Source organism: Oryza sativa, chromosome 4 (genome assembly GCF_034140825.1).
Source record: "Oryza sativa Japonica Group chromosome 4, ASM3414082v1".
Classification (NCBI taxonomy): domain Eukaryota; kingdom Viridiplantae; phylum Streptophyta; class Magnoliopsida; order Poales; family Poaceae; genus Oryza; species Oryza sativa.
This window is the reverse complement of record NC_089038.1, coordinates 34,985,410-35,008,916: the sequence shown is the minus strand read 5'-3', so window position 1 is coordinate 35,008,916 and position 23,507 is coordinate 34,985,410. Positions and strand designations below refer to the sequence as shown.

The 23,507-nt window shown below is 39.9% G+C and overlaps 1 protein-coding gene across 1 annotated transcript; it reads right to left on the bottom strand.

Annotated features, from left to right (window-relative positions):
- Positions 1 to 948: 948 nt before the first annotated feature.
- On the bottom strand, positions 949 to 20,326 carry LOC4337386 (uncharacterized). Its single transcript, XM_015779965.3, has 13 exons — positions 19,748 to 20,326; positions 18,438 to 19,167; positions 12,092 to 18,078; positions 10,205 to 11,676; positions 9,792 to 10,055; positions 9,191 to 9,408; positions 8,139 to 8,410; positions 4,976 to 7,979; positions 4,768 to 4,900; positions 3,055 to 3,572; positions 2,054 to 2,962; positions 1,801 to 1,974; positions 949 to 1,336 (listed from the first exon to the last, which is right to left on the bottom strand). The coding sequence occupies exons 1-13, from the start codon at positions 20,080 to 20,082 to the stop codon at positions 1,139 to 1,141; spliced, it is 14,214 nt and encodes a 4,737-aa protein (XP_015635451.1). The 5' UTR covers positions 20,083 to 20,326; the 3' UTR covers positions 949 to 1,138.
- Positions 20,327 to 23,507: the final 3,181 nt, after the last annotated feature.

Sequence of the window (23,507 nt, the reverse complement as noted above, 5' to 3'; positions counted from 1 at the left end):
TACATACAAGTAGCAGCGAAAGTTGTATACACAGACCCTTAAAAAAAATCAAGGTGGCTAAATGAGCATCTTGAAACCGAACTTGAGCATCGATTACAAAGAACGTTACCACATGTTATTATAGTCACGATACCTCTGCATTAAGGCATATACGGCATGACCATGCTGACTTGGCAACATCAGCTTCCCTAACTGCAGTAATTTTGCTAAAAAAAAAATGCAACATACGCTGATCGAGCAGTTATGTTTGGAAAAAAATACCGAGTTGTTAACGTTGTATTTTAAAAAAACTAGAGAACTAGCTGAACTATATATTAGAAAATCAACATAGTAATATATTATCTTACAGAGGATAGATAATTTGAAAGTATTAGAAATTGGATTTGTTTTCTTTTTTTATTGGTTATTTTTTCTTATGCATAATTTCTTATTTTCAAATTTAACACCGCTATATGGATCAATAAGATTAAGTTTTTTATGCAAAACAAGGTGGCATTAACGTATGATTGATTTAGTTTTAATTATTATAAACTTAAAAAATATATTAATACTCCCTCCGTTTTTTAATAGATGACGCCGTTGACTTTTTATCACATGTTTGACCATTTGTCTTATTCAAAAATTTTATGCAAATGCATAAGATATAAATCTCACTTAAAGTAATATGAATGCTAAAACAACTCATAATAAAATAAATTATAATTACGTAAATTTTTTGAATAAGACGAATGGTCAAACATGTGAGAAAAAGTCAACGGCGTCATCTATTAAAAAACGGAGGTAGTATGATATTTTAGAACAACTTTCATATAGAAAGTTTTCACACGAAATACACCGTTTAGTAGTTTAAAAAACGTGCCACGAAAATCTTAATCTTAATCCAACTCTTGTTAGAAAAAAGAGCGGGACCTAAGATGTCTTGAGACATCCCAGTTTTAAAAAGATAGATTTCGCCTCAAACTGGAACCGAATACTTCGATTTTCCAAAGAATCGGCACAGTAAAATGCACCGTAGCTGTACATGGACTATAATGTATATTTACACCCTCGATTTACAGCCCTATAGTTTTACAGCTAAAAAACTAACGTGTCTAATATTATACATACTAATAGAAAGCGAAAGTTGTAGAAAGAGAAATTAAGGCCTGAATATTTTCATCATCCTAGATACTTGCGTCCGACAAAATGGGCATCGTGAAACCGAACTTGAGCATCGATTACAAAGAACATGACCGCATGGTATTATAGTCATGTTGACCTCCGCATTCAGGCAGACACGACATGACCATGCTGACTTGGCAACATCAGCTTCTCTAACTGCTGCCTCCGCTTTCTCCTGTAGTGACAATTAAAACAAATTTCAATACCCACAACATACAACATAAGCAGAAAGAGCTAAGAAAGTAATTATATGATACGATACAATATAATATGATAGGCAATGCAAATTATGAAGTTTGGGGCTCCCTAAAATTGGTAGCTTGTTTATAACCTGATAGTATACATTCTCTGTGCAAATAATGAACATAAAAAGGAATGCCTGAAGATCCTAGAAAAATTCTTAACCCACCCTCATCTCCATCTCAAAGAAAGCATGGTGAACACAGCGTGTGCAGCAGCATCCAATAGTATGACGTTCAACAACAAATGCCTCCCCACATCAATTTTCTTTAGGTGCCGCTACAGATTACGGGTCACAACTACTCTCTTATGGTATACAGAACTGATCAAAACATATTCTTGATGTTGACAATAAAAATGAATATAAAACAACCCAAGAAGATATCGAAGTGGACAAACCTGCTCCACGAGTAGAGCCACTTGAGATTCTTTAAGCTGGTCTTGCAAGGAAAGAGTAGTCTGTAGAAGCGTTTCCTTTGTAGCATCCATCCTTACCCCTGCAGCTGAAAGCATATCGTGGACTGCCTGTACCAGCTCGGTTGAAGATACCTTCCCATATTCAAGGCCAGTAGCCTGTAAATCGAAGTACGACAAAAATTACGACAACACATACAGCTAGCAAAACTAGAATTTGCACAAAAATAAAACTAACCACATCATCTGCAGCTTCAGTTCCTGTGTTGATGGGTGAGAAGCCCTGCTGTCCACCTGCAGCTCTACCACTATCCAGTTGCAATGGTGCAGGAGAGAGATCAGCCATTGAAACGCTTTTAAATGAGTAAACCTGACTGGAAAGTAGCATGCAAGTTTCACCAGCAGAAGTCTCTACTGGAAACCTGTAAAGAGCTTGGCCAGCTGATGGCCTTACATCTTCAGGGACCCTGCCATATCTGAGCTTTTCACCCTCTTTCCCCGTCTTCCATGCCACAATTTCTCCACTATAGAATGGTCTTAAAGGAAGGAATTGAACCTGGCGAGCATCTTGGGACAACAACTCTGCTCCCAGGGAACCATTGTACCTTCCTTCACGTTTTGAAACTCCAATGTCAGTGCCCAGACGGAGTATTTTAAGCACCTCTTTCTCTGTGCCATCTGGGCATGCAAATACTGAAGCAATCGGCAAGATCACGGGTGCCCCTAATCTGTAACTAACAACAATAGCAATAGCATCGTGTATTGTCAAAAAGTTTGGGGGCTCTGCAACTAGAATTTGACCCGTGGATTTGTTCACAAAGCAAACACTTCTGTGCTTTCCATTGCTTGACCATTCAGGAAATGGAGGACGCTGGCTGCTTCTTGTAACGTCTTGGAGCATGGGGAGTAATAGAAAGCGAGTATGGAGACGCTGAACAAACTGCAGGTTCTGTGATATATCCTTTAGTACACTTTCTATCTGCGCCAGATTGAGTGCTTCAAATGAAGGAAAATGATTGGATACACCAATCATAACAATCCTTAACGCATCTTGCAACGATTTACTAAGCAGCTTCTCTTTTATTTTGTCCAGAGTAACAGAGCAAATGCTATTCACCATCTTTAGTTCTTCTTTTCCATCCAGTTCCTGACAAGGGAAAAAACTTATGTTTATTTGAAAAATACAAAATTAATTAAACTTACAGCCATAAAAAAAGAAAGATCCTATAATAGTAGTACCTCTACAATGACATCAGAAAGCTTCTTTATGCCCAACGTGTTGCAAATATTCTGGGGAAGATCTGGGTGAGCAAATCTTATCCTGGATGTATCTATGTTACTCAGTAAATGAGAACCATATGGGTCAATATATACACACGATACAGCTGATACCAGCCTGCAACCATCGTCCGGTATTACTGAATCAAATATGTCTTCTGATCCATCTGTGGCTTGGTTGACACCAGAACACATGAAGTCTAAAATTTCCATCACAGCGCGGAGTTCATTTGGATTCAGGCGTTGGTAACCACATGCTTTTTGTATATCCAAAAGAAGTTCCCTTGCATAAGTGTTTGTAAGGGTTTCCTGCATCCCAATTTCTCTGAGGATGGTGACAAATGGAAGATAAAGACTTGGAAGTTCAAAAGCAAAAGGCGACATGTTGATTGTCAGACGAGCAAAAAGTGATTTCACTGTGACTAAGCGAGTCCCGTTTGCAACTGGTATAAAAGCCAGGGTCTGCAACTCATTTTTCTCTGAAAAAGAAAGAAATACAACTTAACTAGAGTATTGATATATCTCTTTCCAAAGCAACAAAAACTAATTACAGTTTTCCGCTGTGTGGCTATCTTTAATTATTTATACAGCAAATAAAAAAGCATATGCACAGGGCATGACATAGTAATTACTATAATTACTTATAGGAATCGTCAATATACATGACCACACTGACAAGATAATACCTGTTCATGATATATCTTTATTTCTTCAGGAAGAAGTAACAACATAATAATTCTTGCCAAAAAAAAAAAGAATCAAGACTGAGCTTGTATACATAGTGCAAGCCACTCTAAATACCTCATCTTAAATATCAAAATGAAGAGTCTACAAAGCTGTTCCCAAATATCAAATTTGGATGTTCTATTGGAAGATTGCATGCCCATTTCAGGTCAATTTCAATACGATGATGTTGTCTCCATGGGTTTTCAAAATAAAACCTCAGGAAAGTAAGATCAATGTGAAATGCTTTGATCTGCCAGACAACTGTTGTTCAAAATATTAAATTGAACAAGCTTACAATTTACCCCCTTTTCCCTTTTAACATCCCGAGACGAATAACAGTATGAAAATTTTTTTTAATGAACTTCACTTCAAGTGAGTGCATTGTGAATCGGTTCAAGATTTCAAAATTCTTACTAGGAGCAAAACATGCAAACTCACAAGAAAAAGTTGGTACTCCTCACAATTAACCAGCTACTGGTTGGCCTATCTTGGGCCGGCCTGGCACAATTAGCCAGCTACTACCTCCGTCCCAATACAAAATCAAATGACTAGAATGTCCTCCACTTTTCAAATTTCAATGCATTTGTCCCCCACTTTCTCAAACTCCAATGCATTGATTGTCTCAATGATGAAGCCTTTGTGGGACAAATAAAGGCAAAAAATGATGTCTCTGGGACGGAGGGAGTACATATTTGACCCTTCATATGAATCTAGTCAGTTCAACCCTTATCCTAAATCCTACAGGGATGCTTTGCATGATTGTACTCAAATATGGCCATGCAATGAAGCGTAAGTAAATCAAGTGTTTTCCAGTGAAAAAAAAAATCGCTGCTAGTAACTAAAACCAAGGAAAGAGAAAATGATAATAACATAAGCTATTGTTACCCAGTGGCAACAAATGTAGGGCATATACAGGGAGGTAACATAATTTTGGTGCATTTGCACTACCTGAAGAAGATATTGTTCCCCATATTTTATCCAAGTATTGCAAGATCCGTAGAAAGGCATCTTCCACCGTCATTATTCCTGATGAAGTTGGCCAGTGTGCCAGTGTGTCCTCACCATTGCCTCTCCCAACACTCTGCTTTGTTTCAGAAAAGAAAATAAGAGAACATTTTCATAAGATAGAAACATATAAGCATGTTATGACATTGACCTGCAAGTGCTTCAGAACTGTTGTGAAGGCAGGAGGACTCCTTAGTCGAAATGCTCCCCAAGAATATTCAGGAGGGATAATTGCTTGATTGGTAAGAATAGGAGCAGAACTCCATGCTAATGGCCAGTCTTTTGATAAAATTGATTCACTATATGAGGCAAGTACCCTTCTACCCCCTCTCTTCCCACCAATACTTGGAAAACCTTTTTCGGCAGGAATAAATGCGATTTTGCCAATATTTTCGCAAAAAGAACTGTCATACAAAGTAGCAAAATTAGCAAGAATCACATTAACAACAGATTCTGCCAAAGACCAAAGCTCAAAAGGAATTTCGTTTTTGCTGCCTGAAAAGTCTGCCTCAAAGTCACTAGGATCTTCTGAAGATGACACAATATCATTTCCCATGGACTCTATTTTTGTTGCACACTGTACTATCATATCAGCCTCTGTAGATGTTCGAAGACCTGCTTTTCTGAGTATAACAAGCCAACCATCTGACAAGAACCTTTCAGCTGGGAACTTGTGTCTCTCCCCAGAGAATACTGAAGTAAGCAAAGCATCTGAAGGGTCAAGTAATTCCCTTGGTTTGAACAACTCTGTACAAAACTCATTTGCACTTGTCAGAAAATTAGTCTCTTTCAAGGTGTTTACAACAGAAGAGTTCAGCTGCAGATCTTTCCAGTTAGAATACAAGTAGGCTAGAATGTCTTCTTGCTCTTGAGCTGATTTATTTCCAAAGCCAGGCAAAGCAAACCTTACTAGTATTTCTTGGTCACTCAATTGTTCAACCCCCAAAGCCTGAAGAAATAGATCTGCATTAGCTGTACTAGAAAGGCACCGAGAATCAGCAGGGTGAAAGAATGCTGTGGGAGAAAGAATGCAATGATCGGACCCTGACAGACTAGTGTATGTTCCTGTAACTGTTTTATACATTGGAAGCTCTCTCAGGACATCCAATTCTTCTCTCTGATATAAGTGGTTACTGGACAATCTGAACTCTGAGACAAACAATGCAAACAGTTTATCACAGTCTTCACTTGATAGACTAAGTGGCAAAGGTAAATGGCCACCATTTTTTATTGCAACCAGTTTAGAAGCAATAATTTGTCCAAGAGTCCGGTCACGTGAAGGAAACAAATTGCATATTGTACCACACTCTGGAAAAGATAAATCAAAAACTGGTATATTCAACTTGTAAAGCAGAGCAGGTAACCATGGAAATGCTGAGTTCATTGACTGAAATGCAGTATCAAGTATGCTGTTCAGTTCAGCTTCTCCAGTCTCATCTCCTGGGTGGGCAGACGTGTCAACTACTCTAGCTGCACTATCTCCACTATCAGGATTTGAATCATCTGCTGGTGGTACAAATATTAGATGGCATTCTTTCACACGGCAGAGAACAGGTCTGTCTAGATATGCTGGAATTAAGGGCCAGTCAGATAAAAGTGAAAGGTCACCACTCATTGAACTAAATATTTTCCAGAAGAGCCTAATCCATTCAGGACTTGGTCCAGCAGTTGATGAATTAGCATTATTATCCCAAGGAATCCATGGAGACTTCTTCTCTACTGCAAGGTGCACCCAACGTTCATCAAATATGTGCTTCAAATGGCCTGACAACAAGTGAGGAGAAAAACTTCTTAGCTTTAGAGGTCTATGAATAACTTGAGTGGTGAGCAATAGCTCCAAGAAGGGCTTTTGTAAACATTGATGATGGATAAAGTGATGCAAGAATGGGCGCATCAATAGCTGCTGCTCCTCACTTGCTATCCAAAGTTCGGTAGATCCCAGCCTTGTTAGACATTTTGTCGATGTCGGAAACGGGACTCCTTTGAGCTCTGTGATGATAGATGACAGCACATTATTTTCAGCAGCTTGGGTCCTATGGGATGCTGAGCCACCAGTCTTGCTGATATCCTCAACAACCCCCCGACCAAAGTCATAGAGAGCTTTTCCAAAGTATGTCACAATTTCAAGCGCGTCGCCCCCAGAAGCACCCTGCCTTTGTGTATTTCTATGGTAAGACACAGAGCTGCTTGAAGATGGCATAGAATTTGATATTGAAGAATTCATTATTTCAGATTGTTGATTGCTAACTCGTGATTCCTCATGTATATGAAAATCTGAGAAACGGTATGGGTCCATATCTGAGAAGCAATATTCAAGAACATCCATATATGTTTCAATAGATCGGAGTAAAATGGATGAAGAAGCTTTTAGTAGATCCCTAACCATCTTGGGCCTGATCTCTCTTACATTAACTCCAACTGCTTGAATTTCCCTAACCAGCTCCCAGGGTACAGAAAATACAGGGTAGTGCTCTTTAATGAAACTACAGACACTAGCAGATGGCAGATTATCATCATCTCCACTCCCTGAATGGGATAAGAACATACCCACATCCACTTTAACAAGATTCCCACCATAAAGTTGCCAAACAGGAAGATCAGCCAAGCGTACATAGAAAGGTCTTATCACTTGCTCTACCAAGGATTGCCAATCTGCTTTAGATGCTCTTGGTGAATTCACATTAGTTACAGTAGAGCCATACCCAGTGAGTGAAGCAGGATGCTGCTTCGATCTGGGCCAGAAAGAGTACACCCTATCACCATAAGCCTGTAAAATTGTACTCACCGAGTGTGCAGACCTTGATTCAATAGCAGAAGACAGAGGATCCTTCCTAAGCTTTTGAAATTCCAGGACCATCTCAACATATGAATCACGCACACATAGCATAAGTTCCTTATTCCATGCCTCAACCAATTTGTTTTTATGCATTTCAAGGTCTGACAGAGATTTATCATGTGAGCTGCCAAAAATGTACCGCCCACCATTATGCCTCACAATAAAATGGCCTAGAGTTGTGACTGGCATGCTTATAGACCCAGATAGTGGTAAGGGAGATAATATACAACTGGATGCATGTATATTGGTTGATACTCCATTTCGAGCTATGTGTGCCGCTACTCCAGCAACAGGGGTTAAGTTATAGGCGAGATACCGCCTGAAATAGAAAAAAATCAACAAGCATTATGCCAGAGGTCCTTTGACCAATTCACATGTTTATAACATTATTAATTAGTAGAATTGTGAGAAATGGTGAATGTAGGTAACTACAAAAGTACAAAAGATTCTGAACTATATGGATTGAAAGGGACAAAACCTGTCAAGAGCCATGTTTCGTGTTTGCCCTGATCCAAGGCAAAGGGCAACAAACCATTTGTCAATATAATTGCAGCCATTGTCAATCACATGCACATCAATAGCTTGCATTTTAATAGCAGCACTTGTACTTGCAAATATTCTGGATAGTTGAAATTTTCTCCATTTCTTTTCTGAAAATGGATTCCTTAAAGTGGCTACTGATGGGTCAACAAGTACAGAGTAGTTCAAAGTTGGCTGAGAAGCTCCACCTTCCCATGTTGATAAAGATACCTGATCAAAATCACACAACAACACATTAGACGTGGAGCAGTTTTTTTTTCTAAGATTATGCTTTAGAATCACCCAATAAAACTTTCTCACTACTATTTCTGGAAAACTGGTACCCAGCACACACATTGTGTTGTCAGTTATTAGCATGGGATGCTGCAGTATGAGTCATGTGTGTTTCTGCACCCACATTCTTAATTATTTGGATCTCACACTTTTGCACTTTCTAAATCTAAACAACAGATACATGTAGATCATATTAATATGTGCACACCCAAATGTCTATGCAAAAATATGATTATATGTGTATTGTAAAATATAAAAAGCGTAGAATATATCTTATGGACACAAAGGCATTGGATCAATAATATTATTGCAAAAGAAATGCAATAATCCTTCAAATCTTTGCTGTCCAGCAATTAATAATAAATTGATTAATTCATCAAATGTATTTCATGCAACAAGTCTTGTTTAAATCTATAAAATTAATTTACTTTCATATGATGGCAGTGTAAAAAATTGAAAGGCTAAAAACATACTTCAGAGAAAAATTCGAAAGCTACCGATGTACAGTCATGGTTTTCTTTTTGTCGCCAGGAAGGCCGAAGGAGGCCATCCAAATGTATTAAGGAGGAGTAAAGTTACAAGAAAAACACGACATAAGTTGTCGAAGTCGGAAGTGCACCAAAGTGCACGTCCAAAAACCACGTGCTAACCACACAAACACAAACCACTGAGAGTGGAGCCTAGCACACAGTAATGGTTTTCGAAAACAATTATCACCTGAATGATTGACCTCAAGAATAGGAGAGTGCTGGATGGATTTTGTGTAAATCGATCAAAAATATGCTTTACTCTATTGCAACCAGCTTCAAGTTCTTTCAGGCACTTAGATGATAAAGGCATACGAATAACTGTGGAATTTGCTGAAGATAGTGAAGCCTCCTGTGTAACACGCATTGGTGTGAACTGATCATGAAACCTCTCGACCAGGTCATTTCCTGAAAAGAAAATAGCATTTAAGGACTTCGATCTATTTTCCCTCACCAGAAAAAAGGAAATAAATGAATATATACAAAATGCAGGCATAGTTCTATCATGAAGATTCACATTACATGATTTTAATTTCCATGTTGCAAACAGAGATGCAACAGTTGCAGTAACATAAATAATACATTTAGCAGACTTGGACTGATATGTTTTCCAACATGGATACGAAATAAGCTTTAGTGAGTAATGAGTTTTATTAAGGTTTGATCTTCAATGAGGCCTTCTGCCAAAAAGAATGTGGTTTCATCATGCGCAGTGTGCACAAACTAAACAAATTATGGTCATATTTATAATATTAATAATCGAACAAACATGATTTTAAGTAAAAACACACCTATCAATGAGAAGAATCTAGCGGATGAGGTAGCAATGGAAGTCGTGCCACCAGTCAAGCCCAAGGGATCAAAAATGTAGAAATAGCCACCAGAAAGAATACTCAAGGTATCACACACAAAATAACTGCTAAGAAGTCCAAGTCCATAGTTAAGAATGTTTCCCTTCAATTTCCATGGAGGAGGAAGTTGGAGGCTGCAAACTTCTTCTCTGCTCATTATCGTTCCTTCAAAGACGACTGTCAATGAAGAACCCTGGAAGTCACCTAGATTTTTTTTTTGGAAAATAAAAATATGTTACTTATATAAACATAAACAGAAAATAGAACAAGACAAACAAAATACTTGCACAATTATGATTGGAAAAGAAAAATATCAGTAAAATAGCTGACTAGGGAGAAAATTTCTATCATACCTAAACTCTGCTGCAGCAAGGACTGCTTTGGATGATCTCGTTTATCATAGATAAGGTGCACTTTCTTCGCATTGCAATGATCAGCTAGCTCTATAAGGTCAAACAAAAGAAAGTCACTCTCACCATATAAAGCCAGCAACTCACTTATTTTAGCATATTCCATGCATGGCAAATCCGTCATTAGCTCGTCATCCAGTAATGATGATCCACGAAGAGATCGAACCCCAAGCCTATTAGCTAGATCATTACCAATACTAAGATGCACAAAGCTCTTTGAAGTAGGATCAGCATTCATCCAGGGTGCATCATTGTAGACAAGATTTCTGGCAGGTGTCAAAACACCAAATGAATCGGGAATCAACAATGAATTCACCATCATATCAGGTGCTTGGTTATCAGGATAACAATCAACAAATGCTTCCAAAACACGATGAACAAAACTTAGTTGCTCTGTAGACAATGGCTCTCCTTTGGCATCGCTTTGTAAACACTGAAGTACATTCAGATAATCTGCTGCATCAAATGTCTGCTTCACACCCAAAACCGACAGTAACCTCTTATATTCCGACAGTTCAGATGGAACTGCATAAAGGTAAGGGTGATATTTTACAGGTGAATCAAAAGCAAGTGCCTGAGGTGGCACGAACCTATCACCTATATAAACCCATGGGTGTCCATCCAGATTCCGTTTTAGAATGTTGGTATCGGCTGTGTCAATAATATCTTGCAATTTTGAGTAGATCAGTTGAATTTCCTTTTGCGGAACGGCATCATTGGTACTGTCTTCAGAAAACATCTTGAGTTCATCATAAGACTTGGAGATCTCAACTAACTGGGAAGATAAAATGTTTGCATTTGGTGGGTCTAACCAACCAAGTTTTCTTTGCAGATACATGGAGCAAGAATCAGCACTAAGAATCCGCATTTTTGATGAAACAAGCCACATTTGTGATTTTGGCCTTGTTGTGATTGGAGGAGCCACATGATCTTCAGATATGAACCATGGAAGTCCTTTTAGCAATGGTGCAACATGGACTGGACACCAAGATATATTTTTCAGCTCTGACCAAAATTCGTCTTCTGGTAGATCATGATCGAAGTTTGAGAACAAAGATAAAATAGTTTCTTCTGGGTCATACCCATCCCCATCGTTTTCTGCTTCAAAACTTCCATCAGTCTTAGAAGCTTCCTGGTTGTCATCCCCATGGAAGGTTTTTTTATCCTCCATGTTTGAAGCCTTGAATTCAAGAAAATTTAGATAGGTAAGTAGCCTTTTCCCATGCTCAAGCGCATCATCTTGTTGCAGTGAAACTGACCTCGCAATGTCAAGCAAAGTACTAAAACCCAATTTACTTTTAAGTCCAAAGCTTGCAAGCAGTTCAATTACTTCAGTCGTCATGAACTTCTCTGAAGGAAAGAAGGTTTCTTTGTGCAGCAACTTATGTAACTCAGGCACACGAGGATCATAAAGTCTGAAGGAAAATATAAGTTATTTCTATGTACCAAAATCTAGATAGTAAAGGGAAGCAGAAAAATATAAAAATGAAATCCATGGTATTCATGGACGTAACAAGCTCATTATTGATGAAAATAAAAAGAAATTGCAGATTACATCCAATATAGAATTATACAAAACTTCCTACATCAAATAGGTTCCAGTTATTTGTTTCCATTATGAAGGTTTACTTCTACATGGCATGCTGTTTCATCAAATATCAAAGGAAAAGCTGATGTACAGATTAGACAAAGCATCTGCCAAATGAACATTAGTCCTAGTGCACATAGCAGATGATGCAGCACACAATAAAATCAAGAGGTCTACTAAACAAAATACACTTCTACATATGTGTGTGCGCGCGCGCGCAAGAGAGAGAGAGAGAGAGAGACCTGGAGGGATGTACCCATGCACCACTCGCTGCCAGGACGAAAGGGGTTTCATGTAATGCAGCTCTCACAGAAGTATCATTTTCTGCCAATAGTTTCACATCACGGAGAATTGCTGAAACAACAGCTGGTTGTGATAGAAACTCGGATATTCGAGGAAGCACGTGGTCCTTGTAAAATTCAGCCTTTTGAGGTTCCCTAATAGCAAAGTATGATACCAAAATTGACTTCTCCTTTGCCGATTCTGTTCTTATAAAACTTTCATTCAACAGATCCTCATGAACACCTTCAGGTTTAAGCCATTTTCTAGGACTTGTCAGGCTAACAAGCTCTCTAGATTTATAGGATTCAAATATAGGAAGATTCCTGATTGTATTCATATGGGAAGAGTTCATGTGATTTCCTGAAAACCACTTTGACTGGAAAATAAAACTGCGTAGCTCATGTGTTTCTGCCAGTGAAATACCCATGAACAATTCCTTGATATCCTGAAAATTAGAAGCAACAGACTGCACAGCATTCAAAACACCAACTGCAGTGGCTTCCTGAACAAAATTTGCCAGCTGCGGATGTTCTATCTGCAGATCAGATCTCAGAAAGAAACATCCCAGTTTCTGAAGCAACGAGTACATATTTTCACTCCACCCATCATCTATTATTACATTTGAAGCATTGCCAAGTTGCATAAGCTTGCCATCTACCAGTGGTAATATAGGCCATTTTGCAAAAATTGAAAGATCTTCACATGAATGTCGCAAGAAATTCCAGAGTGACACCATCCATTCCACACTTGGCTGACCTTGATGTCCAGGAGACCAAAATAACTGCTTAGCATGCTGCCATTCAGGTGGCAAGATCCTAGGCAACAACTCAAGGAGAAAATTGCATGTGAATAAGTAAATGTTTGACCGTGCAGAACAAGCTATGTCATATAACTTCTTCAAAATGGCATCCGGTAAAGAGTTATCAACAACAAGATGTGGTATAGAGTCCTTCAGAAGCTCAAATTCCATTTGTGAAGAAAAGAATACTCTTTCACCCTCCCCCCGGTTGGTAAATGTTGTGAATGATCCATTTGCCAAAGGAAGAAGAGCTAACCCTTGCAATTTATCAGGAAAGGAAGGATCTCCCATGTCACTCAAGCAGTACTCCAGAACAAGTATTGCTTCTTCTCTATTTCTGAAGCCACGCTTCCGTCGGATCAACAAATTCCTCAGCAGATGAGGATTCAAGAGATGAACTGAAGGATATGCGTTCAAGAAACTGTCAACTATTTGTTTGGATACAGATACCACAGGCAAACCAGCTTCAGAAAGAACTTCTGCCAGTTCAATGGCCTTTGAAAAACTGAAATCAGGAAAGATAGCTTGCCTTGTTGACACCCAATGTCCCCCTCGTGCTTTTGTATACAGAACATGAAGTCCAAGTTCTGCGATAGATACATAAAGCTTCCTCACCATGGAAGACCATGGCTCCACACCTACAGCAGTAGGCCAAAATGAGAGAAACAGATCGGAGGGACCAAGCTCTTGTGCAATGGCTGCAAGCAGGTGACCATAAGCAGGAGCAGCAACATCTTCAAGCAGTGCAAGATTCCATTCTGATCGTACTCTTCCTCCCCCAGCCATGTCATTTCCTATCCAGATATCCCTTCGATTTGAAGATAGTTCAAAATAAGCATTCACATGCACTGGCATGCTAGTGTTGATTGGTAAAGGAAGAAAGCAGAAGGCTCGACCCTCAAAAAATTTCCTGTCCTTAGAGGATCCAAGAGACAGTTGCTTGAGAACCAAATCATCAAGGTTGACTTCAGCTTCACCAGACAGTTCTTTTGTATTGTCCACAGTCACAGAATGCAGATAAGCAGCAACAGATGCCCAGGGAACAAAGAAGTGGGACTTACTACCAGAGGCAGTTGACAACTTTCTAGCATGGCCCCCACCTATACTCTCTGTTAAGATCCATGAATGCACCAAGCAAGCAGCAGGGCTTTGCTCAAAGATAGAGACCTTTTGAGAACTCCAAGGTAAATCACTATCTTTAGTCTTATTCAACTTATTGAAAAATTGATTCCTATCCATTCCTGATGGTTGATTTCCATTTATAAATGCAAGCATCGTATTAAGCGCATGAGGTTCTTTGGCCATCTCATAACTATTATGCTTCGAGACACGATGTACAAGTTTCATCTCCTGGCTGTCACTCTCCTTGACATACAGAGTTATATTCTTTACGTTGCGGAGAAAAAGTAAAGCCTCAGATACAACTTCAGAGAAGGAAGAGAAAAGCATTTCCACATCTTGGGGTGTATATTGTTCTCGCTTTATTTGGCTTCTAGAAGCAGCAGCCTCGTTCCTAAGAGGGAAGCGGAAGAGTGTGCCTGGAAATGGCTGTTGCAAGTTGCAACCAAAGTGTAAGAATGGGGTGAATTGATCAGGGAACTGTTCTAAGATCCTCCTTCCTACAAATTTTATCCTTAGACCTGGATGAGATGGAGATATTCCTGGCAGATAAGAGGCATGCGGATCAAACATAACAATATTCTCACCAGAAACAAACCCAGGAATGTCTGTGAAGTGATATACACAATTGAAGCCAAGACCAAACCTGCCTATTGCAAAAGGTTTCTCAAGTTTGCTGTCTTGACCAATTCGTGAGATGGCATAAAGATCCTGGGGACTAAAAATTGAGTCATTGAAGCAGTAGAGAGCAGGCCCCTGCCATTCAGCCATTTCAGGTGATAGAATAGATGAAGTACCATAATGGGTCTTATCCAGTAAAAACACAACCTCAGAAGCCTTAGCATCTTCTGCATTCTGTACCAACTCAAACAGAATCCCTGGTCCATCTGCATACATCTCAACGATGTGCTTAAGTCGTGTAGTCAAATCTTCATGCTGTCCAAAAGCCTCAGCAACCCCTGACAAACTCAAATTCATTGAGTCCGAACTCTCAGCAAGCAAGAGACGGCGGAGAGAGCGGACACCTAGCCTTTCCGCCACATCATTAGAAATGTTGCCATGGACAAAATTGTGAACATACTTCTTCGAATTGAAAGCAATGCTTGGTGCATTCCCAGTGATGTCCTCATCAAAATCAAGAAGCCAAGGGGCATCATTAAATACAAGTTCAGAAGACAGACAGAGCCTAGCTGAAGAATCAGGAAGATATATTTGTGTTTGGTGGTCCTGAAACCGAAACTCAGCTAGATGCTGCACAACCAAGACAGCTGTTCTAAGTTCCTCAGCTTGTAGTGAAGTCGAAGCTTTCCTTGTGGCCATTCTGGTCAAAATACTAGCATAATCTACAGGGTCAAGTTGCTCCTTTATGCCAAGCTCTAAGAACAGGTCCTTGAATACTGCTAAATCAATTGGAATCACGCGAATGTAAGGTGCCAGATGAAGGTGTCCAGTTAAAACTACTTCATCAGTTTTTGCAAATCCATCCCCCACCCATATCCATCTACAGCCTTCAAGTACCACCTTCACTATATCCATTTCATCAGATCCAATCAAATTACTCAGTAGCGAATAAATCTTAGGCATCACCAACGCTAACTCTTGCCGGAGTACTTGATCAGTCACAATTTCATTGTTTTTACCCAGCTCAAGCAATTGAGCTGCAATTACACTTCCAGATGGAGGAGACAACCAACCTAAGCTATACGACAAGGCTGACGAAGTGCATTCACCATCAAGTATGCGTGAGCTAGCAGAAACAATCCACATGTCGTCCTGCATCCTTACTTGCTTAGGTGGAGCAACCATTGATGATACTGAAGGCCATGGCAAAGCTGGACTTGGGGCAGTAACCAACACAGGACACCAACAAATCATTCTCAAATCACTCCAGAATTTTTCAAGATCAGCTTCCCAAGATGTATCGCGAGATCTGAGCACGGTGGTAACTTTAGCTAGCATATTTACCTTCTTACGGCCATCAAATGGCTTATGTACATACCATTTGTGAGCATGAACTTCGAGATATGAAAGGAGCACTTTACCCCTTGAATGGGCCTTGTGGTGATCTTTGTGCACGAGTGAGTCGATGTGCCGAGCACTTTGTATTATGGTATCAATAGATACAGATGTTCTTAGCCCCAAGCAGAGCAACATATCAAGAACTTCGGGGTTTTGAAATAAGCCATGGGGAAAACAATCTGATTCCTGGAGAAGAGCATAGAGCTCTTCCACCCGAGGATCATAAAGAGATTGAGGACTTTTCAAGACCCCATTGGTCGTAGGAACAAATCTAAGGACCTTCAAGGCTTCCTTAAACCTTGGATTTTCCAAGGACAGCTGAGGCAGATCTTGCAAGATGGTTAGTAGAACTGAATCACGAAACTCTGTTTGCAACTCATCTAACCTATTCAGAACGTACCTCTGGTAGAAGTTTGATTTTGGCATGCGCTCAATACCATAATATCTCATTATTATATCTTCATCACTTGGGGATATGCAGAAGACAAAGTCATCATTCAGTAATTGCTCTGCAACACCAAGAGGTGGCAGATACTTTCTTGAAGTGGATAAATCCGAGAAACCATAAGAACTGGGAGACCCTCCATCAAATACCCTAAAAATGGGTAACTTTTTGCATAGATTTATGCTCATATCAGAAAGGTGGGGTCCTAAGTACCATTTTGCATCAAGAACAAACTGATATAGTTCATTTTTTTCAGCAGGAGTGATGCGCTGAAACAAAGCTTGCAAATCAACACCCTCCAATGAGGCAACCCCAAAGATTGAATGGAGTACTCCAGATGCATCACCATCATACACATAATTAGACAAATGCTGGCACGTACTCAAATACTTTGTGTCTAGTATCTTGCAACCTAATTTGGTCAGGAGTTCCTTCATCAAATTAGACAGTGAGCCTGTATTAATTAATTTTGAGACTGTAGATGCTCTATAAAGGTGCCCTGAGGTAGAAGGTAATATAGGCCAATCACTAAACAAATCAAGGTCATATGAACAATCCCCAATGTATTGCCAGAAAAGTTTAAACCAGGCTGCTGTAGGAGATGATCCACCCGATTCTGGATCCCAGGGAACTTGGTTTCGGCATTTCCATCCAGGAGGAAATAGCCAGGGAAAGAACTGAAGAAATATTCGGCCTTCAATAAGTGAAATGTTAACCTGAGAACTACTGGCTATCTGATACAACTTGTCTAGTATTACAGGGGGAATGCTTCGGTCAATTATTCTATCGCTAACAGCAGAAAGAAGCTCATACTCTATGCTATCACAGACATAATATTGATTCTCCTGTGAAATACCAGAAAAAATCCCAAACTGTTTATTTGCTAATGGAATCAATGGGAGGCCATTCATGCATTTGCCGATATTACCACTGTCCAGATCAGCAAGGCAATATTCCAATAATATTAGCTTCTGAGATTTTTCTAATGTACCAAGATTTTCAAAATCCTTGAGGAAATGTCGCACTGTAGCAGGAGTTACTATTTTGAGCATATACTTCGAATGGAACTTAGGAAACATATCAGCAATCGCACCTGGTAGACGAACGACAGGCATGCCTAACATCACAAGAGCCTCACTGAGATCATCACTTCTTGAAAATCCCTCGTCATGAAGCAAACTCTCAGCTGGTGTTATCCAAGTCCCACCTTTGATCTCCGAGTGAAATACTGGAGAGGTGTAAATAAATTTACAGATTTGTTCCACGAGAATACTCCAGGGCTCCTCGTACAAACCAGTTGGCCATAAGGAATAATATGATATTTTGGAGTCCAAAACTGTACGCAACTGTAGCAGCAGTTCTCTGAACAAAGGAGCAACAACATCTTCTAACAATAACATATTCCAGTCAGAGCGAAGCTTACCACCCCTGTCCATATCAGCTCCATACCAAATGTCACGTCGGTTGGATGATACTTCAAAGTAACCATTCACATGCACAGATAATCCTGTCTTTACTGGCAAAGGAAGAAAACAGAATGCGCGGCCTTGTCTGAGAATAACTTCCTGCAAATTCAGTGATTACTAATTACCATAGAGTAACCACAGCAAATGCTAAGGTGTAAAAAACACACTGAAATGATGCACCACGTTCTGAAGAACGTCTGATATAGCATGAAGTCCATTAGATAACATAAATCAAACACACATTTTTTAAGTCAAAGGTATTATAATCAATTAAGTTATGCAGTGTACAAAGTTTGTTCAACCAGAAAAAAAAATCACATCAATAACCATGGTCATATTGTTAATGATTATTTTAAAAATATTCAGCATCAGATAACAATAGGCAACGCCCTACTGTTGCTAAAAAATTGGTGATAATAGCCATAATAAAGAGAACTGCAAAACGAACTAGATATTACCTCAGGTCCCACGTTGGAGATGCAAGCAGCAACAGAAGCCCAAGGTAGTAGGTGAAGATCATAATCCTTGGCAGCAGTTGTTGCAAAAATACCAATTTTACTTAATGCAGATGCCATTCCCTGTACAATAAAATAGGTATAGCTCTTCTTCTCAAACTTCTCACCCAAAAATGACTTTGATACAAAATCCATTGAAAAGGAATCTATCTTTTTCTCAGAGGACTCAGCAGCAGTGCCAGAAAACCTGACAAGGGCTTGTCGATGCCAGCGCAAATTGTCATGCTGTGACCCTATGGAGCAAGAGTACACTATCTTTGGTTCACTCATACCAGATTCCCATACATACATTTCAAGTGACAGCACATTTTTAAGGAAAAGTAAATTATATACAGCTTCTTCGTAAAGTTGAGCAAACAGAGATAAGATATCATCTTCTGTGTACACTTGTCTCGATAACCGACTAAGAGATGCTTGCTCAGCAGTCCTTAAAGGAAAGCGAAACAAAGTTCCCTGAAATGGTGCTTTCATGTCACAACCAAATGCACAATAGGGTGAAAGCTGGTCGTTGTATAGTGTAATTGCTGAAGAACTGACAAAATCTATACGTTTTCCAGGATTTGCAGCTGACACATTCGGAAGATAAGCACCCTGGGGATCAAACAGGACAATGTACTTGCCACTCACAAATGATGGCAAGTCAGTCAAGTGGTACACCGAGTTAAAACCAACCCTGCGGAAACAGAAATCGTGAGTTATCGCTCACAGCAAAACTAAATAAATAAATAAAATCATGCGCTATTACAGGGTGAACATTAAACAGTGAAACATAACCAGTTAAGAACAAAGGTAAGTATCTGTTGAATCATTAGTGGCATGTCTGACAATTCCAGGGTGCTTGTTCAAAATAAACTTAGGAGCCTAGACATTGATATATTCACTACCCAAACCCATCAATACCTAAAACATTATAACGGGGATGACATCAGAACACAATAGCATAGATCAGGAACTAAATAAGCGGGACACCACGGCGACATTGATATATTCTATACCAAACCCATCATTAATACCTAAAACATTATAACTGGGATGGCATCAGAACAACAAATAAGCGGGACGTCGCAGCGACATTGATATATTCACTACCCAAAACCATGGATACCTAAAACATTATAACGGGGAAGGCATCAGAACACAATAGCATTGATCAGGAACAAATAAGCGGGTCGTCACGCCGATTTTACTACCAATGAAGCTTAGCATTGCAAATTACAGCTCGAACAAGCTTGAGAGAGAGAAGGGGGGCGCACCCGAAGCGGCCGGTCTTCCAGACCTGGGACACCTTCCTGCTGTCCCCGATGCGGGAGATACTGGCGAAGTCCTCGTCGGTGAAGACGGCGTCGTTGTAGGCGAGCAACGCCGGGCCCTGCCATTGCGCGAGGGCGGGCGCGAGCAGCGAGCCTGCGCCGTGCGCGCGGCGGTCGAGGCAGAGGCGGACGCGGGACGCCCCCGCGTCGTCGGCGTTCTGGATGAGCTCCCGCAGCGCGGTGGTGCCCTCCGGGTAGTTGGCGAGCACCTCGCGGATGCGCCGCGTGAGGTCCACCCGCTGCCCGAAGTCCTCGAGCAGCATCCCGCCGGGATCCATGGGCGAGGAGGCGATCGAAGCGAAGCTACCGTGCCATTGGAAGCGCGAGGAGGGGAGGAGGAGGAGGCTAGGGTTTGGGAGGGGAGTAGGCGAGGATTTTTTGGGCGAGGGAGAAGGGGTGGGAATTCGCGGATTTGGGCGTGAGCGCTCGTAATTTTGCCTCCGCCCTCGCTGCTGCTGCTGCGGCTGCGGGCGTTGGTTGGAGATTTTGACTCCTCCGCCTTTTCGCGGAGGCTTCGTCGTCGACTCGTTCGCTCGCCTTCTCCTTCCTCTTCAAGATTGCGCGAACCGGACGCCGGAAGGGACTCCCGGCACCTGCCGCTGTCTCTGCCGTGTGGGGCCCACGTTTGGTGCCTCCTTTCCATAACATTTTTTTGATTTGGGTGCTGCTCTGTTGGGCCTTTAATAGTGAAACGGCCCAATGTTGAGCGCTAACTGGGCCCACGATTCATCGTAGATATGGGCCGATATGGGGCTGCCCGGCTGGTGCGGCAGAGCAGCCCATTTAGGCTGTGTTCGTAGCTCCATGTTGATAATAACTAATCCCTCCGTAAATAGGGTGGCTCGTTAGAGTATAATTAATTAATTATTAACTAAAACCTCGAACAATATAATAATATATATTTTTTCAAGCAGGTTTACTATTCGAGTATAGATTATTGTTGTTTAGAAAGTTTGTGCATGAAAAAAGAAGAAAGCACAAGTTGAGAAAGAGGGAAAACAAACTCAGCCTTTCGCCATAGAGGCCTAACCAAAGCAGGTACAGACTATAAGCTAGCTATAAACACATATTGAGAAGATAAATGATGAGAGATAAGAGCAGCGAGCTGCAGATTTGTAGCCAGTTACGGCACATACTACAAGACGTAATGTGTGTATGACATGTGGGATCTAATATTACTTATGTAGTATATGTTTATAGGAAACTATTATATGAATTTGATATTAAACTAACTATAGATGATTTGAAGATAGTAGTTGGCTATACTATCAAACTTGCTCTCACACCACGGATGAACTAAAGAGTAGGGTGATTACTCCGATTAGTTGTCCTAACTGCTGACCATCAGTCTTATCTTTTGGCTTATGCTTATGTTTATAAGCCAAAATTTGAATTTCCAGCCTTAAATTTGTAGTTTATTTTGGGATTTTTTCATCGTAGTTTATTTTCCAACCTTTGCTTTTAGATTACTAAGAACACATATATATAAAAGTTTTATTTACAAAATATTTTCTGTTTGTAAATACGTTGTTTCGCTTATTCCACCAATAAGCGAAATGATACAGTCCTATGGCAGACAGCCGTAGCAGCAGCAGTAGCCAAAGCAGTCGGGTCATAGCAATTTTTTTGTTAAAAAAATAGTTAAAACCCAGCCTTTATATGCAAAGAGATAGATGTAGCTGAGTTGTAGCAATAGCAGCTGATGGTTTATTTTCAATTTAATTAAGTTGGTCCTTGTATACTCATTTTATTCCAATATATAGTTAGCTTTAGTTTTCAACACGAGTATTAAGAATAGATCCAAAAAGACTTAGTTTCCTTGAGTGGGTGAAATTATAGAGTTATACTAGTTGAAGATATAATAAAACAAAGAGTTAATATGGTAAGTATAATTTAGTGGGGAAAATCACCTTTTACTAATAAAGTTTAAACTCTAAGAGTTATTATATTTTATAAGGTATGGAGTAACCATTTATGTCAATAATGCTGGTGGATTATTTCCTATTTAAAACCATTTCAGTAATTATCGTATGAATGGTTGGTTTTTTTTATGAAAAGATTAGCTCCTACTCTCTTTTGTAGAAAAAAAGTGGTTTTGCATTTTTTTTTAAAGTCAATAAAACGTAGCTTTGGTCATTTCACTCTTTTGCGTAAATATAAGATACTCAGGAGCACGCAAAACGATAAAACTCATTAGCATATGATTAATTAAGTATTAATTATTATAAATTTAAAAATGGATTAATTTGATTTTTAAAAAAACAACTTCTAAAAAAACTTTTTTATAAAAACACACTATTTAACCGTTTGAAAATCGTGCTAACAGAAAATAAGTAAGTTGAAGTTTCGAGTTGAGAAAAAAGAACTAGGCCTTACACAAGGGCTAACAGCCTCATCTTTTAACCCATGCTTATCCTTATAAGCCAAAATGTGAATTTTCAATCTTAAATTTGAAGTTGATTGTGGAGTTTTTTTTATCGTAGTTTATTTTTCCAGTCTTTGCTTTTATATCGCTAAAAAAACGTATATAAAATTTTTATTTATAAATTATTTTCTGTTTGTAAAAATACTACTTTACTTATTCCGTCAATAAGTGGAACGATAGAGTACTAACACTATTATGAAAGCTTTGATTGTAACAAACCTGGTTACGCCATTTTTTATGTCCAAGACATTTACTATTCCAAAAACCGTAACTATGGTCAAAATCAATTTATATTCACTGCACGGATTTACAGACGAGATGTCAGGCGGAGTATATTCCATTCCAGGGTCCGTTTATTCCATTCCACAAGTCACAAGTTACAGCTTCGTGATAATTGTTGTTTTCCTGGGCGCGAGTAGATGCAGCCTCCGCTGGTTGTTGGCGCGCGGACGCGGCGTGACCGCGTGAGTCGCGGCGTTTTCAAGCCCAATGATCGCTGATGCGAGCAATCTGACCGTCTTCTGAGTTCAGATATAGAATCGCCACAAGTGGAGTAGACGATGGCTCAGACATGGGCGCCACGCACAACTAGCACACGTAGCACACCACACCACACAGCCCATAGGTAGATGTGATGTGGCTGCTTCTGCCGTTTGCTTTGCTCTGCAATCCTGCATGCTCTCCCAGGCCGGATCGCGTGCCATCTGCAAAGCCACCAACTTTGCCTTTGCCTGCTGCTAGTACTAGTTGTACTACTGTGATCTGAACATGGAGCTTTGCACTTTTTCTTAAGAAGATATCAAATCATACAGCTAGTGACAATTAACAAATCAGATTGTGATTTGTGCAATCGATCCATATCGAGGTCATTAGGAGGCCAGAGACGCTGCAATTTGGTGCTTGTAGTTGGAGAGGAAATCAGGAAACTGAACTGGCACCTAACAGCGGCACTGATACAGCAGCAGCAGCATGGATACTGCAGGCGATGAGGCGTGGCTGCATGTTTTGCGAGGACCGAACGAACGATATGGATTGCCTCGTTTCAATATCCATCAAAAAAAAAAAAACAAGATAGCAACCATTCCATACCTGTCGCTCCAGACAAACAGTGGCTACCACCAAACCTGTCAAAACTAAAATGATAATGAGAAGTCCGCAATAACTTCGTCAATTTTAACCTGTGACAACACATCAAGTATTTGTAAAAATAGAGTGTGCGTGTTTGTTTATAGGATGAGTATGCTTGTGCTGTGAGCGCTTACGTTTACATCGTGTTTT